The 17328-nt window shown below is 40.9% G+C and overlaps 1 protein-coding gene and 1 non-coding gene across 5 annotated transcripts in view; one reads left to right on the top strand and one right to left on the bottom strand.

The window, feature by feature from the left end:
* LOC113009064 (suppressor APC domain-containing protein 1) overlaps positions 1-17328 on the top strand; it is a 26376-nt gene extending 9048 nt beyond the window's left edge. The window contains exons 1-5 of one of the 4 annotated variants that reach the window (XM_080291258.1): positions 11606-11778; positions 12926-13004; positions 16234-16404; positions 16815-16970; positions 17132-17328. In XM_080291258.1, the coding sequence (XP_080147384.1) occupies positions 11738-11778; positions 12926-13004; positions 16234-16404; positions 16815-16970; positions 17132-17221 (537 nt within the window). In that variant the 5' untranslated portion in view covers positions 11606-11737 and the 3' untranslated portion in view covers positions 17222-17328. Of the gene's footprint in view, positions 1-5502; positions 5656-11605; positions 11779-12733; positions 13005-14861; positions 15027-16233; positions 16405-16814; positions 16971-17131 lie in introns of those variants that run through there. The other 3 variants (XM_026147130.2, XM_026147131.2, XM_026147132.2) reach the window with 3 other exon arrangements.
* trnal-cag (transfer RNA leucine (anticodon CAG)) lies at positions 9716-9798 on the bottom strand. Its single transcript has one exon. It is a non-coding gene; the product is annotated as a tRNA-Leu (tRNA).

The raw sequence follows: 17328 nt of genomic DNA, 5'->3' as shown, positions 1-17328 counted from the left end.
CGTGACAAATTAGGCACAAATCTTTGCTGATGTGATTAATCTCATTGTTTCACAGAAAGTTTTTTTTTATTTTTTTCACCGGAGACGATCACATCAGAAATCTGCATGGAAGAGTGAACTGGCATCTTTATCTCTTCAATGGAAACCTGTTGAGTCCTGTTTTTATGGCTCAGTTTAAAGCGAAGTATTATACCATGACTGGGGGAAAACAGAAGGGGCAAAAAAGTTGTAAAATTAAGTACGAAAAGCACCATCAAACCTATGTGTGAGTCGGATTCTTGCTTTGTGAGCAGATGATATGACGATTAATGTTTAAGATGTCCATCTCTGGGGGAAAAAAGAAAAGGCCTTTGGGTTTTAAGGGGGCAGCAGGAGTCTGTATTAAAAATCCTCGATTTGGGGCCACAGGGTATTCATGGTAAGCAGGCCAGCTGGGTTGCTTAGGAACAACCTCTAAAGCCTGTATGAACCTTTCTGCATATACATTGTATTAGATAGAGTAAATGATAAGATGTGTTGCACCTTTTGTTGATCAATATCTCTTAATATGAGATTTTAAAAAGTGGTTCTAGGCTTGGAAATGTGATTTTTAAAATGATTTTCATCCTTTGTGTCTCTTTATATTGTAATACACTGTTTATCTTGGCGTTTTGTAGTCCAAAGCTGCATCTATACTGCAAGCACTTTGCTCATCGTTCGTGACTTTGAAGCTGACGGATGGCTTCTTGCAAAAGTTGTGTTGGGTACCCTCAAATGTGTTTACTACCAGGTCGTATGTCAATCACTGAAATCCTTCGCCTCACTGTTTGTCACACAAATGTTTGACTTGAAATAATATTTTAATGCTAAAATAATAAAAACAAATATAAAAAAGCATATTTTTATTTTTTAATAAGAATCCAAATCTGTTACTTCCCTGAACAGACAAATGTGGTTTAGGTTTAATGTTATGCCCGATTAATTTCTGAAAAAAGTCCAGTTTTTCAGTTTGTAGTTTTAAACAAGTTTTTAAAGAGCTTTCTGAAGTACTTGTGTTTTCTTGTTTTTATGGTGTAATAAATCTCTTAATCACCACTAGTCCTGGGTTGGAACCTCCTTTTGGTTTCAGAACCTTAATTCTTTGTAGCAAAGGTTCTTTGCTACAGTGCAGGACAGATCCATGCTTTCACATTTAGGTTGACGTCTCCATTTGTGCTGCAACAGATGCTGGGTTTACCATCTTCTGTTGTCCAACTGGTGAGGTTAAGAAAGTTGTAGTCTCAGTTTCTCTTGTCTTCTGCTGCTGTAGCTTGCTTTGAGTTTTTCCTGACAGCACACATGTTCGAGTTAATCTCTCTATCCTAGTCCCTTGAACCAGTCTAACTATTATCTGCTGACCACTGGCACTAACAAGGCATTTTAACACACAAAACAGGCAGTTATTGAATATTTTGATATTTTGTGTTGCTTTTTAGATCTCTTATAAACCCGAGAAATAGTTGTATGGAAAAATCCTAGCAGATCAGCAGTTTCTGAAATAATCAGACCAGATTGTCTGGCACCAACAAGCATTTTACATTCAAAGTCACTTTAATTGCACTTCCTTGAACTTCAGCTGGCCGTCTTAACCATTAAATGCATTAAGTTCCTGCGTTGAAATTTGGTCGACGACATACACTGTGAGCATTTTCACAGGTTTACCTGTAAGTCTACATGTAAATACATACTTAGAGTAATATTGTAAAGGGGAAATGATGGTGCTATTTTTTACCTTTCTGGCAAAGTATTATACAAACCCATTAATAACTTCTCCATTTGCTGCTCTGCTACATTATACTGCACAAACTGCAGATAATATTGCAAACAAACTGAACAAACAGTGTGATGATCTAAACATCCATAAAGCATCTTTTTCTACATAAAGTTCTGACACAGAAAAGTCCGTAAGGCCTCAAACACCCTCCTTGAAATAAACAACCCTCAATGTGTGTTTATGATAAAGAAAGTACTGTATGTGCACAATTCAGGCGCCAACTACAGTGTGTGTATGTGTGTGTGTGAGAATCAGGGGGAATGTGGCTTATGGTGTAAAGTACATCGATTGGGCAACAACATTTGAGATGTGCTGTTAAAAAAAAGTGTAGTTTGACACATTTGGTATCTTTGACAGCTTTAATTCTTGACTTTCATTTAAAGTTTCGTGGGCCTGAGCAATGTTGGATAAACTCACCTAGTTCCAAGAGTAAAGGTAATGACACTATCTAGTTTCTGATAAAAAAAAAGAAGCTCAATGTCTGAGAAAAAGTGCTGGCTGTAGGTGCGCTATCCCTAAACTACATCCATGAGGCCTTAATAGGTCAGATTACAGCCAATATATTGTACATGTATAAGCACACTTCCTGCAACTCATCACGCAATATTATTTTTGGCACGAACACATCATATTCAGGATTGAGTTTCCTCTCAAACCGCTTGTTTGTTCCATTCCTATCCATTGCTTATATTTGGTTCTTAGGACAAGGAGGAGCCAGTCTGTAATGAGCTCCCTTGAGAGACTGCAAAGACATGTCATTTTTTTCATCACTGGTTTTAAGTGTGTGTGTGTGTGTGTGTTGAAGGGGGTTAGGGGGAAAATATGTTTAAGATTCCACAAAACTATGATCTGGAACAGTGAGCCCAGAATGGCCCGCACTGGATATTGGACTGTAGAGGCGAAGGGAGCGTCCAGCTTCTGTGGCGAGGAATAATGTGTCCATTCCGCTTGACAGTGACTCTTCATGACTGTTTCACATCGCTATATAGAGGGGCCGTGGCCTGTCCGTGTTAGCTGCTTCTTCTTCTTCTTTTTTTGTTGCAAACAGTTCTATAAGTATTCATGAAACACAGGAGTGACAGCGAGGGAGCAAATATGTGTGCGAGAAAGTGTGTATGTGAGAGAGCAAGACAGGAAGCAACCAGGGGCCCACTCTCAGCCACAAAGTAGTAGTAGTGACTAAAAAGATTCACTTTAAGAGGAAGTGAGTTACTGTTGTGTTTGTGTGTTTGTGTATAAAATTGTCTGTGTGTGCGCTAGAAACTTCAGACTAAATATGAATAACCTACAAACATGTATGCACATATTGCGAAGTATTATACCATGACTGGGGGGAAACAGGAGCGGCAGAAAAGTTGCAGCTTGTGTGAATAAATTTGCACCGTTTATGTAATAAATGTGGTGAATTCACTCCTCAGGGGAGCCCACGGTGGAAACCTTTGTGATCGTATGTTGTCTTACTTATGACCATATATGCTGTGTACAAAAAAACAGGCCATCTATTGCTCAGGATATTATGAGCTCATGAAGCTTTAGGCTTCATTTTGGCAAGACTCACAGGTCTTATGATGGAACACACAATCCTCCCTCTGTAATGTAACTTTTCTATATAAAGGAATATAAATAAATGTAATATTTATATATAAATATTTTGAAATTGCTTTTCTGGGTCCTTATCTGGTCCTCTTTTCTGTCTAAATTTGCATCGTTTGGGAGAAGAAAAGTGGTTCAGTCGGTTTTTCATAGCTATACTTTGAACATGTTGTTCCTCATGAAAGAAAACATCCCCATTAAAAAAAATGGGGGTGAGGAAAGGTTGAAAATAGCTGACATACTTTTGAGGAAGTCTCTCAGTTGGCACTTAATTGTGTTGCTCCATCTGGTGTTTTGTTGAAGTTACTGCGGCACAGACTTATGAGAATATAATACAAAATGTCAGCTTTTAACAGTTTGTATTCTTCAGCAGGCAGTTTGGACTTATAGCTCCCTCTACTGTTCATAACCTATATCACACTTCAAGTAGGCTGTGGGGAAAAAGGGAAACGGAATGGAGAATATTAGAAAGCATTTTTCTAATTTTCTGTTGTCCAATTTTGTCCCAGTTTTCTGTTTTTACCCTGACAGGAGTATGCTCTTCTATTGCTGCAGCCCACAGAAAACTACACACAGATGCAGAGATGCTCTTCTGCATAACCTGTTGTTAGGAATGCTTATTTGAGTTACTTTTTTCCTGTCAGTTTGAAGCAGTCAGGCAGTTTTCCTGTGACCTCTGACACCAAAAACGTATTTTCAGTTTTCTGAAATACTCACTTAAGTGACCTTTCATCCCCATTCTGTTTGTTCAAGTCATGTAATAAATTGAGTTGCTGTCATGTGATTGCACTAATGAGCAATTGAAGGGGTATGAAGTCTCAGGTGAGTGACCTGACCATGACAAGATGAACAAGTCCTGCTATTCTACTGTATTGCAAAAATTAAATACCAGTGCATTTCTTTGCATTTGACCCAAACTCCTAACTTAAGTGCATTTAAGCTGGCATGGCTCAGATCAATGTGTTATCTATTATGACCCAGGTCATGATACTCTGTGATACTCTTTACTGTACAGCGCTGTGATAATGTAGTGGGTGGGACCAATGGGTGGGCACTGTACCGACAGGGAGGTCCATCAACACATGTTGATGGACCTCCCTGTCAGGACAGTGCCAAAAGAGGCTTAACCGCACCCACTGAATAATCAAAACACAGTATGTACTGAATGTGATAGCCAGTCTCCCAGCAGCCTACAGTAACAGCTTAAAAGAGGTTTTATGGTTTGTTGTGTTTTGTTTTTTCTGAGCTTCTTTTTTTATAAATATTGGTCCTCGATTATCAGAGATTGTGAGACCTTAGAATCCTAATAATAATTTGATATTGTTTGATTAGCATCAGAACTCCAGCTAAAATATTACTATGGTATCACTCTCAGGGGTTATCCCTGTTACACCTCACCCACAGCAAGTTTGTTTAGGTTATACAGCAGCGTAATAGCAAACAGTCCTTTTCACCAAAGTATTTCAAAAAGAAAGAAACAAAACTGCACAAAGACATACACTTGTGGTCAGAAATTCAAATGCAGTCATCACGGACATGAATGTCATGATAGTGTGGGGGGGGTTTCAGGGTGTGTAGCATACATCTTTAATGAGTTTAATGACTTAAATTGTGTTGCTTGTTTGTTTTTACCCCTCAAATTTTAAAGGCTGACAGGGTATCGTCATCACCCTGGTGGGCGGTCGGGCGATCGGTATTGACATCTAAGTTTCTCGATAACGCAACAACACGGTGACGTAGGAGCTTCAAATTAATATCATAAGTATATCTACTAAAAATTTCAAATCTCAGTGATCTCAACGTCAGAAGTCAAGTTTTCTGAAAATCCTGTAAATACAATAACTTCAAAATGAGGCAACATAGGATTTTTAAACTGATACCACAGGTGTGTCTGCTCGGAGGCTGAGAAGTAGAACTAGCACACGCCAGTATTTTATAATTTTTGTACTGTGCAGGTCTTCTTCCAGCCACCTTATACAGAGTCCAGAGTCCTCTTCAGAAGTAAATGCAAATTTTCTTACACCTCTCTGTGTTGTGATCTATTCTTTTATATTACATTTTATACTTGTTTATATTCATCAATATTTCTGCCCCGTGTGTATTTGTGTGTGTTATAGTTGCAGACTACAATGATACAAATTTACTGGAAGCTGCACTGCTGGGTGGGGACAGCTTCATTGAAGACACACCAGCTCCTGCATCCCAGCCTTGTTGGCAGCTTCATAAGAAAGATGGTGATGGCAGACCCTGAACCCGTAACTACCACAAAGGTTGTTTCTTTTCCTCTTTTCAGTGCATTTTTGTATTACCAGCGGCTATGTGTTGTGCTTATTCAGGTGTGCCTTCAGTGAGGAGGTGGAATAAGTGGATAGTATTTTTGTCTTGGCTTACCATCATAACTAATTGCACACCACCTGGAGTCAAGATGACTGAACGGTCTAAGGCGTTGCATTTAGGTCTTGCAGGAAATAGTTCATCAGGAATGCATGTGTGTGCATGTTTGAGTTGCTATTTGTTTCTAAGGCTATTTGACCTCAAGTTTAAATACATAAGTCAGATTCCATTCAGTTTAGGGTTATGCATTCGAGATCATTCAATTGTATATTATGATATATTGACAGATAAAAGCGTGCTCAAGCATCTTTGTAATCAGTGTTCAGTAGCTGAGCAAAAGCTCTGTGTTCTGGTTGCCTTCTCCCTTGGAGGCGTGGGTTCAAATCCTGCTCCTGTGACGAAGCATTTCAAAATATATTTCATTCAGTATTTAAGAAATTTGCAAACATGTAAACATGGATTTATTTCTCACACATAAGTTGTAAGAAAGCTGATGGGAAACGCAGATCCTAAATGGATAGCACTGGGAATAATTGTGGGTTTTTAATGCTTCATGCACTGAGAGCACAAAACATTGTGTGAATCAGTAGTGCATAAAGACTTGCTTCTTCTGCATTGCTCAGGCTGATCTTCAGCATCTATTCATGAGCTTGATCCTACTTTCACCTGCTCTGTCTGCCGGTGCAGGCCTCCTTAGATGACCTGGTGGTACCAGGGCCCACAGGTGCACCATATCGATGCTGAGCGAGGATGCCTGATATACTGCTGCAGCTCAGAGGTCCTGAGCTCAAACTATCCTCTAGCCTCAGTCTCCTGGTAGCTTGTATTACAGGCACACACCACCACACCTGGCAAGAAGCAGCCTCACTCACAGAGCTTTTAACGTCATCACATTAGAGTAGTGTCCATCAATAATGGAAGTAATGGCAAAGCAAATAACTACTGATATGAGATTTTCTTAATTAGCAGAAGGACGTGTGTGTGTGTGATCATTTTGTTTATGCACTGTCAGATAAACAATAAAACATTCATGGATTTGTAATAATCACATAAACAATGACAAACTCAGGACACTGATGGAAATCAAACTGCAGGAATTCTGTTTGGCTACACAAGCAATTTTACATTCATGAGGCAGACCACAAAGACTGAAGAAAACTGTAAACCGGAGGCTAACTTCTGAGGTTTTTCTCAGTTTTTTACAAATGTCTGTCTGAATTGTGTGACTTTGTGAAAGGTGTGACTTTGTCAGGTCTTCCAGAGTAAGATGAACCAGCACAGGTATTTATCATTTTGCCAAATCTCATGGGCTATTGTGTCATGATGGCAGAGCGGTTTAAGGCGCTGCGTTCAGGTCGCAGTCTCCTATGGAGGCGGGGGTTCAAATCCCACTTCTGACAGCAAGTTTCTCGCATGTAGCAAATGAAAGATGAAGATGCTGTTCATCATTACAAAACTAGTCACCAGAGGTGGGACCAAGTCATTGTTTTGCAAGTCTCAAGTAAGTCTCAAGTCTTTATCCTCAAGTCTCAAGTCAAGTCTCAAGTAATGTCAGGCAAGTCAGAGTCGAGTCTCAAGTCACTGGTGTAAAAGTCCGAGTCAAGTCACAAGTCTGAAATTTTGAATTTCAAGTCCTTTCGAGTCTTTAAAAAAAAAAAAAACGAAAAAATAATGTTGCAGTTATGCTAAATGTAAATATTAGACCATGTAATTTTAAAATCTGTGTTTTTCTCAACACATGACAAAATAGTGAACTTAGAAAATATACACAAATTGTGAAATTGCACCTCTTTAAAATGCAGCTCAATTAAACCTAGCTCCAAGAATAATTTTCACCGACAGTTCTGAGATAAGCTGCATGTTATTCTTGGATGCGGTTGTAGGACCAGCTTTAAAATCGCATGACAAAAATATCATACACATTAAAAAAAACTGTATCACCAACGTAGCCTGGACAACATTTGCTAGTTAGATGAAGTCAGCTATCTCATTGTAGCATATTTATATGCATATTTATAATCATACGGTTCTTGGAGTGAGCGCATACGATCATGAAGTTTAGTAACTTCAGGTCACTGCAACAAGCCCAGGTACAGTTTACCGACGGATGGGTGCAGGACCTTGAAATGCACCGTGTAGAAAGTAAAGACCATCGTACGTATCATAAGTTTACCAGTCTCACAAATTGTCGTCATAAATACACATTCCTTAACCGTTTATTAATAGGACCTTTGAGCTCAACGGTAATTAATTAGTAGTGGAAATAATTTCTGGTACCCATCACAGAAATGTAGCAGTGACAATAATACTGTATGCTGTAATCGTACTGGACAATTAGTGATACAAAAAACCTGTTTTATCCTGTGAATAAAAGTATATGTTTTTGTCAATGTACCATAATAACAGAAGCGAAACGCAATATTGTGTCAGGACAATTCACTATTTATGCACAATAAATAAAGGAGCATAGCGCGACAATTTCTGTTCAGCGCCAGACTTGCTTGTAACCTATATCACCAATTATGTTATGAAAATGACGTATTAACTACTAAAAAACACTGACCTTCGTGTAAATGCTTGGAGCAGACTAACCTGTGAGCTGGAGTGTTCTGGGACGTTATATTTGATCTTTGAATGGCTGCAATCCAGGCCATCCGTCGCGTCTTTGTTACTTCGGAAACATGGCTTGAACAATTTCTCTTCAACGACGTAATCCGATAACAACCAATCTCTTTACCCGTCGGCTTCCAGTGGCTGTCATGCGACCGGCTATTGCAGTTAATAATACAACGGCTTCTTGACATTTTTGTGTTTCTTTTTATCGCTGTATAACTGATTTCAATTGAAAGCCTGCGTGCGCTAGTACCGCTTGCCACGAGTTCCCAGAATCCTTTGCGGTTCTACCCGTGAATGACGTCACATTTTCAATCTCTATATAATATGCATGTTAAATTTTATATTTGGGGTAAAATATCAAGTCTTTTCAAGTAAACCGGTTCAAGTCCAATTCAAGTCCCAAGTCATTGGTGTAAAAGTCCAAGTCAAGTCACAAGTCTTAGAACATTTTTTCAAGTCAAGTCTAAAGTCATAAAATTAATGACTCGAGTCTGACTCGAGTCCAAGTCATGTGACTCGAGTCCACACCTCTGCTAGTCACTATGCAGGGTTGAACAGTGCCCAACTAAGAGACCTGTCTTATGAGAAATTTAGATCTCAAATGCATTTTGTCAGAGTAACACTAAGAATAGTTGTACCCTGTTCATCTGAACAAGTCAGTTTCCCGCATTGAAAACACCTGAATGCAGTAGTGGCAGTCGAATCTACGCCTTAACCTGCTCAACCATCTATATCTTCCACAGCGCTTTTTGGTGATATAGATAATTCCACAGAGCTTCCTGTTTCATCTTAAGCCCTCAATACATGCAGCTGTTACAGAGGTTACAGATATGATATTATGGTTGGTGCTTAGAACTTTGGTCTCATAAAAGCAGATCTCAATGTGTTTTGAAGTGAATTCAAAGTCCAAAGCATTAACCATTACACCATGGGAGTGCCAAAATAATGCCATTAGAAAATTAGCTGGAAATCATTGGATTGTGCTGTTTACTGGGAAAACAAAATGAATCATATTAGCTTTAGTGGTTAACTTGCATTTTAATGGTATAAAGATCATGTAAATAAAAAAAGAAGGTCAGCCCTGATTTTACCAATAATGCTCGAATGACAATAAAGTTGCTCCAGTGATTTCAAATTTGCAGATTTGTGTAAAAGAAAGTGATTCTACCAGTATGTGATAGTGCCTTTAATAAATAGTTAGCACAGTGTACATGACAGTTATATATCTTCAGTAAATATATTAGTGACATGAAATTAATGACTTGCTTTGTTGTACATGTCAGCTATTACAAGTCAATTATTACAAAACTCACCAACGCGGAATTAGACCTGACACAACACCAGCATCTTTACTTGAACAGTGTCAGACAAGCTACTTGCTGTCAGAGGTGGGATTTGAACCCACGCCTCCAGGTGAGACTGCGACCTGAACGCAGCGCCTTAGACCGCTCGGCCACCCTGACACATCTGTAGTCATGGTTTCGTGAAGTTAAAAATTTAGGACGGCTGCCTATGCCATCTAAAATGTTCGGATCATGCTGTTGTTACAGAGGTTTGGATCTTTAGCCATCAGAATTGTTGTCTGCCACCCTCCTGGGAAGAGCTGAGGAGAGCCCCAAACGAGAGGTCACCCAGCAGCCACGGAGCAGAGGGTTGCAGTGACCCCTCTCAGGCCTCAGGCCCAGAAGCCATCAGGAGTGAGCCAGTACATACATGAGCGCCCAGCCCCAGACACCAAGAAACACCAAGAAACACCAACACACCGACCTCTCAGAGCATCAGCCACTGGCAGAGAGTGTGGAGAGGGGAGGTGAACAGGTGCACGCAGACACAAACGTGCATTCCCACCCCCATATACACGAACAAATACTCAGCACTCACCCGACGTAGAGACAAACATAAATAGACACTGTACACACCTTCACACTCCCCAAACATACTCTATATCCCAGGTCCGTGTACCCCTGCCCCCAGAGGGGCAAACCGTACCCAGACCCAGGAGATGTAACCCTTCTCTCTGGGGTGGAGGAAAGCAGATCGCCTCCTTATCTGCAGTAGCAGGGAGGCCCCGCATCCCAGACCCCAATCCGACGGCCAGCACTTCCTCCCAGCTGCCCAGCCCTGATGGTTAACAGAACGGGGGTGAGTGAAGAAGTGCATTTAAAACACAGGAGGGCATGGTGCTTCCTGCCAGAGAGCAGCACGGCTCCTCCCGAAAACCCTCAGTGTCTATATGCATTTAAAATTGAGGGTAGGGCACCAGCGCCAGAGGTGGGTTTGAATACACAGACTATCCTCTGGATGCTGTATAACGTGCAGGAATCCATGATGTAAATTAGCCTTTATGCATGTAGTGTTTCGTGTCCACTTTAAAAGGGAGCACTTTTGTCCATAGCTTAGCTGCACAAGCTAATGAATGACCTCTCTTTTGAACACAAAACGCCCTCACACAAAACAGGAGGGGTACCTCCAAAGTTTGGTTTTGTCCGTTCATTGATGGTAGTTTTGTGCTTGATGCAAAACGCTAGTATAACATATATTTAACACATTGTTGTAGAGGTTAATTGTAGAACCAATCTGAGGGGGCACAGTAGGGGATTTTATTTTCTATATATATTTTTCCCTCACAAGTTGCACTAAAATCTCTCCAACAGGGCTGCTGTTGGATCCATAACAGCCACTTTAGCCTGAGGCCCTAATGAATAACATGTGTTGCTGATTTTCTGTGTTGCCATCGACTAACTGAACAGCTGAGCGCTGATAGTAATGCTGTTAGTGTCAATAAACTGAGCCTACTGAAGTCTCTATCTCCTGTACTTGCTCTCAAACTCCAAACTATACTCGCCATAGTCAAGTTTGTTTAGCAGCTCCATTCAGTGCTCCACACCTCTGTGCTTGATCTCTCATCCTCAGGTTATGTCACATTCCAGGCAACATGTTGGGACAGAAAGCTCACCTGAAACTAACAAGAAAGTGATTTCGGTGTGTTGGTGGTTCTTTGTGTCTGGGGGTGGGCGTCCGGGTACACACCGGCTCACTCCTTGGCGGCCGCTTGTCGGGGCCTGGGGCCTGGGGCTCGCTCGGGCCCCTTTGGAGGTGGGGTGCCCCCGGCCTCTCGGCCTGGGGCTCGGTCACTCAGGCACAGCTGGGGGCCGGCGGAGCTCACGGGCGCGTCACTGCAACTCCCCCTGACTTCTGCTCCGCGGCTGCTGGGCGAGCCCTCATCTGGGACTCTCCTCAGCTCTTACTGGAACAGTGGCGCGGCTGCCCCTCTGTTGGTCTTCCATGGTCTCTTGTGTTCTGGGGGCCTCTGGATGTCTGGAGTTTTGATCTCCTCCATACCCGCTTCACACCCTGGAGGACGGGGCTGTGGCCCCCCCACACTCCCTAGCAGATCATTACATGGAGAAACCTTTGGAATGCAAGCATGCTGATCCACACAGGTATGCACACATGGGTATTCACAGACGCGGACTAAAGCTTTCTTGGCTGCTGCCTCAAAGCACACTGTGCGCTGTCTATCTTGCGTGCTGCACAATATCGTTTATTATTTAGTAAATATTGATATCTATGACTAGCTAGTTTATTGTGATGGTGCTTTGTTTTCTCTATTATTATGTTACTCTTTGTTGTTTGCTGTCTCCTCTGTTTGTTTTTTTTGTTTGTTTGTTTTTTTTCTCCATACAGGTGACCCAGGAGTTCTTTTTTTTTTTTTCTTTTTCTCTCTCTTCCCCCCCCTTCTCACCGTCTCTTCTCCCCTTTGGTTTTCTTTCTTTCTCTCCCCCTCTTTCTCTCATTCATTCCCCCTGTCCTATTTATTAAAAAAAAAAAAAAAAAAGAATGACAAAGGATGAACTGAAGCTCTGCCATCACGTAATGTCGCATACTGCTGTTTCTGATGTCATTTTAAAAAAAAAAGAAAAAAAAGAAAGTGATTTCGTGCCCTTCCTTTGGACCTAGCTGCAGATTAGCATGATTTTCCTTGAGCTGAGGGACAACTTCTTCGTATCTTGTTGGAAAATCCAGTGTTTGTGAAACACAGCCTTGTTTTCCTCTTCTGGCCTTCTGCTGTAAATTTGGGATAAACAAGCTCCCCCCCCCCCTGCTGTTATGACACTGATGGAAACACATCAGGAGCTGATAAGTGTGTAACCACACCTGTATCCTCCCCTCAAATCTCCCATCCGCAGCTTCATTTTCATATTTCCTGCTGGGTGCTTTTTCACCTTTTGTTGTCTTTTCTCTCATATTTGATCCGGCAGTGCCAGTCTCACCCCCTCTCCAACCCGGTTCTCCCTCTCTTTGTCACTGGTTGTCGATCAACCAGTCAGTGACATGTGGAATTTTTCATCACCTCGCCCCGGGGGCACCATGCTGCCTGCGCCTGTGTATCGTGCTGCTTTTTTTTCCAGTCCTGCCTTCTCTCTCTCTCTCTCTCTCACACTCATGCACACTCATTCTCTCCCCGCGGTATTATTCTGAGTCAGCCAGTGGCAAGCTATGGTTTGTTGTTTGTGGTCAACCCAGCTGTATGGGGTAGCAGTAGCTGTCAGTGACTGATCAGCTCTCCATGGCCTATCGTCCCTCCAGCTCTGGCTCCTACACTGTGGTTATCATCCCGCTTAAGACCAGTCTGTGCAGCGTGGACGCACTTCGCTTCTACCTATGGGTGAGGATAGAGGTGGTATTTGTGTGTCTATACATCATCTGTTTTGTCTCCCTGTTTTTTTAGGAGTTGTATGAATGATCAAACTGTTGTATACTAAACATGCTTTTGATGGACTCTTCTGTCTCTGGGGAAGTGTCACTAGTTTGGTACATTTGGCCAACCTGCAATAACCTGACTTTTCCCACTTCTCTGGAATGTAACATCCATCATTTCTGTGTTGATTTTGACTCATTTACTCATTATTTTACAGTATTCTTATAAAGAGACAAGTTTATCTAGGCTAAATGGCAGCATATTTCACTAGTAAGTTCAACCGGTACAAGCTACAAGCTACAAGGAACGAGTGCCAAGAAACACAAACAACTAAAGTGCAGGGACAGAAATGTCAGAAATCTTATCTGTTGATTAGAACTGAGATTGTTAAACAATTCTTTTCATTAATCTTTGAACAGACAGCAAACACAAGTGTAGTCTCACAGACAAAAAAAACTTTTTTAACTTTTTAGGCAAATTCAAAGAGGTAAAAACGTCCAATTTTAAGTCTTCATGTCTGCATAAAGCTAATTCAGTGTCACACGAGATATCCTCAGTTCATTCTTTGATTGCACTGTAGGACAAAGGCAATTTTAATAATATGCCTAACATGATATCTGCACATTTTCAAAAAAAAGGCATGGTAAAAATTCAGCATTTTTAAAGCTGGATAAGTTTTGCAAAAGAGGATTTTGTGGTTTCTAAGTGCCTCCTTATATTGCTTGGTGGAGTATTACTCAAGTTACTTGACAGGCTCAGGCTCAGGGCTCTCTACTCTCACTGTCAGTCAGGTTTTTCATGTGTCATGCTGTAATAACATCCAACTTTTGGCAGCTGTGCAAAAAGCTTTTTTTTTTTGTATGATTTGCCTCAGGTAAACACTGCTTCCAAAGTACTGAAACAGTGGATTAACAATTCATCCATATCTTTTTGTCTAGCAGTAATAGGTTCTGACTGTTATTGAATTCCAGCACACAGCTAGACTTGCCTCACACAGCACAGAAGTGTGCCTCGACACACCATTGGGGAACAGCTTTGTTAGTTGAAAAGACACATTTTGGATTCATATAATGATGATGCACCACCCTCTGTTCAGTTGCAATGCTACTCTGCTGCACGTGCTGCAAACAGTGCTGAGATAAATGTTGAAGCTGCTCTGCTGAATAAAATATGTTATGACAGCATTTCTAAACTATCCTATTATTGCATTATTAACATTTAAGAAAAAAAGGTTTACGCTTATGAGCCAAATAATAAGTAACAACCTCCTGCCACCGATGTCAAATGACCTAATTAACAAAACAATTGATTGACTATTAAAATAGTATATAGTTAGCTATTACAGCTATAGTCTTGATGGTGTACCCTGCAACACACCACAACCATCAGAAAATCACACCAGGCATCAAAAATAAGATCAGCCTGATATCTGTGCAGTGATATCAGTCACCATTCAGTCGATAATTAAAAAGAAAGTGAAGAACAAAAACTATATTTTAAACAGTGCTTCCATTATATTTTTATCCATGGGAGAGAAGTTTAATAGGTGCTAGCTACCAAGGGGCAAACTCCAGAGCTGAAAAAGTGGAAAAAACTGCAGTTCCTGTAGCTGCCACTTGAGGCTGGCACCAAAATGAAGTTAATCTCCACAGACTCATACATTCAAAGGTTGAAGTTTAGAGATTAAAAAGCATATTTACTGCCTGGTACAAAATAGGGTTTGCGCCTGTGTGGGTAGTTTTCTCTTTTTAATAACTCATCTGCCTGTATAATTGGCTTGTTAGTCTCAGCACTAATTGGCTCAATTAACATATTCCTGCACCCAAACAGTTTGTGAATGCAGCTTTCTGACCAAGCTAGCTAGAGTTAGCTTGATAAATTAGGGCTCCACCCTTTCTTCCATATATGGCAGCTGAGGTCACGGTGACTACTTTCATCTTTGATACTGCCTGTGGAATTGCCATGATATTTTGCAGTTGTTCTCTTGTGGTAGGGAAACTATATTCTGCTAATGTCAGTATGTTTAGCATAAAATATCACGCTCACCGCGTTTTTTACTTCTCATGAATTTTACATTTTCTAACTGGAAAAATGTGGATTTTAGGGGTTAAGGTCACGGCACAATCCTATAGAAATAGTCGCAAGTCTAATTGTTTCTTTTAAACATTAACACGTTTGAGACAAGAAAGCAGAGAAAACTATAGAGCAAATGTGCATGTTTTCTCACTAACAGCTAACCAGCCCAGTGGTGTATATGCTTTCTCCATTCTTTTCTTTTTTTTTTTAATGTAGTGTTTGTTTGTGATAACAGTAAGCCGACTCAATGTGACAAACTTGTAGATAATGTTGAACCTGATCTCTTTTTCTCAAGGCTCTCAGAGTTGAATGTTTTCACAATGTACATTTTTGGTTAACTATCATAACTGAATCATATGTGGCAAACTGATAACATAAGGTTGACAGCCATGGATTAAGAGGTCATGTTAGCAATATTCAGATTAAGAGCATGTCTCATTAATACTTCTAGCTTTTTAAATTTGTTTTCCATTTGAACAGCACACTCACTCACTGTGTGTTTTTCAGACAAGTTGAATTGTCACGTAAAGGTGATGCGCATCGTTGTATGTATAAAGTGCGTGTGTTGAGTCAGGTTGCGTTCAGTCATTTCTATCTTTGCTTTATTCGGGGTAGCGTGACTCTACAGTCATCCCAGTGACACATTCCCACATGTCAAGCTCGATCTTCACAGCTTCCTGTTGAAGGATCAGTGTAACCAGTTTTCTGTTAGCAGTAAATCTACTAACGATCAGCAGCCGAGCCAGAATAAATTTAGACTATTAACTCTAAAATAGAGAATAGAGTTTTCGGCCTCACTGTCGTTGAGATTACAGTGACTAATGGTCTGAAGTCATGAAGCCCCACCGCCACATGTCATGTTTCTCACTGTGTGTCTTTGTTTCAGCCTATTTAAAGAGCCTGTAACCCCGCTGGGCATAGACTAAAGAGCTAAAGGCCACCTGCTGCTCAGTGTTGCCTGGTACACAGTGCCTCGGGGCCTCTGGTTTACATGCTTCTATACATGAACCTGAAGGTCAAACATGTTAGCCTAGTACACAGGGACATACCAAAACTGGTTCTATCATATAACTCAGCACAAACAAAGTTTTCCATTTCATTTTGCTTCTTTGTGTTTCAGATTAAACGGTTGAAGGATCTGGAGAAGGAGAAGGACGCTCTGTGGTCTGGTCTGGAGATTCTGGAGAAGGCTCGGCTCTGGTATCTCCAGCGGCTGGAGGAGAACAGGGCTTGGCAGGATAGCATCGAAAGCAGAAGTGGGTTTGTCTCCAGAAATGAAGATGGAGCAGAGGTACAGAGAAGGGCCTCTTTGATTTTACTGACATGAGGCTGTCATGTTTAATAACGATGAATGATTACAGTCTTAACTTCCTTCTGACTTTGAAAAGGCTTGTCATTGTAACACAATCACAACTGGCTGCCTTATTGTCGAGGCTGAAGGATGGAAGTTGCATCGGGCCTTACCATAAATTTTAGCATGCACAGCGTCCAAGTTTAGTGGTCAATATCTGAAAAATTGTGCAAGACTTCAGCCTCATTCCTAAACGACAAACATTTCCTGTAATTACATTATTTTAAGCATCTATTTCATTTTCATCTGTTAGTGAGAGCATTCCTCACCAATCATAAAGATGAGACTTGTGCTTGGCATCCATTCGGGTGTTTCTAAGCCCACTAACAGTTCTGTGTGCCTGTCCTCAGGCTCGCTCCTGCCTCCTCGGGTCTCGTATCCAGCGGGTGAACGGTTCTCTGGGCTCTGTGATGAGTGAGCCTAACGCCATGACCAGCAGCAACCCCTCTCTGCTTGAAGCAGTGGCAGACAGTGACCTCCGGTGGCACAACTCAGTACTGACTCAGGTAAAGAAACAACCCTCAAGGAGGTAGAAGAAATATATTTTAATTAAATATTGAAACATCTTCTTTAAGAGCTTTTAATAAAGTTACGTGAATAAGTTTTGCATCAGCGTTCTTATGATTTGTCCCTTTGTGTAACATTGTCATTTTTCATGTTTTAACAGGAGGTGAAGAACAAGAACTGTCAAATATCCTTGTTAGAACAGGAAAAACACGCTCTCCTCAATCAACTCCATGCACTGAAGAACTGCTGACTATAAGCTTACACGTGTATTACACCCCAAACTTACATTTAACTGGATATCATACAGTTATTTGCATGTAAATATGTATTTAAATTAATAAATGATAGTAAATGATA

Source organism: Astatotilapia calliptera, chromosome 17 (genome assembly GCF_964374335.1).
Source record: "Astatotilapia calliptera chromosome 17, fAstCal68.1, whole genome shotgun sequence".
Taxonomy (NCBI): Eukaryota; Metazoa; Chordata; class Actinopteri; order Cichliformes; family Cichlidae; genus Astatotilapia; species Astatotilapia calliptera.
This window is presented reverse-complemented; position numbering and strand designations above follow the sequence as displayed.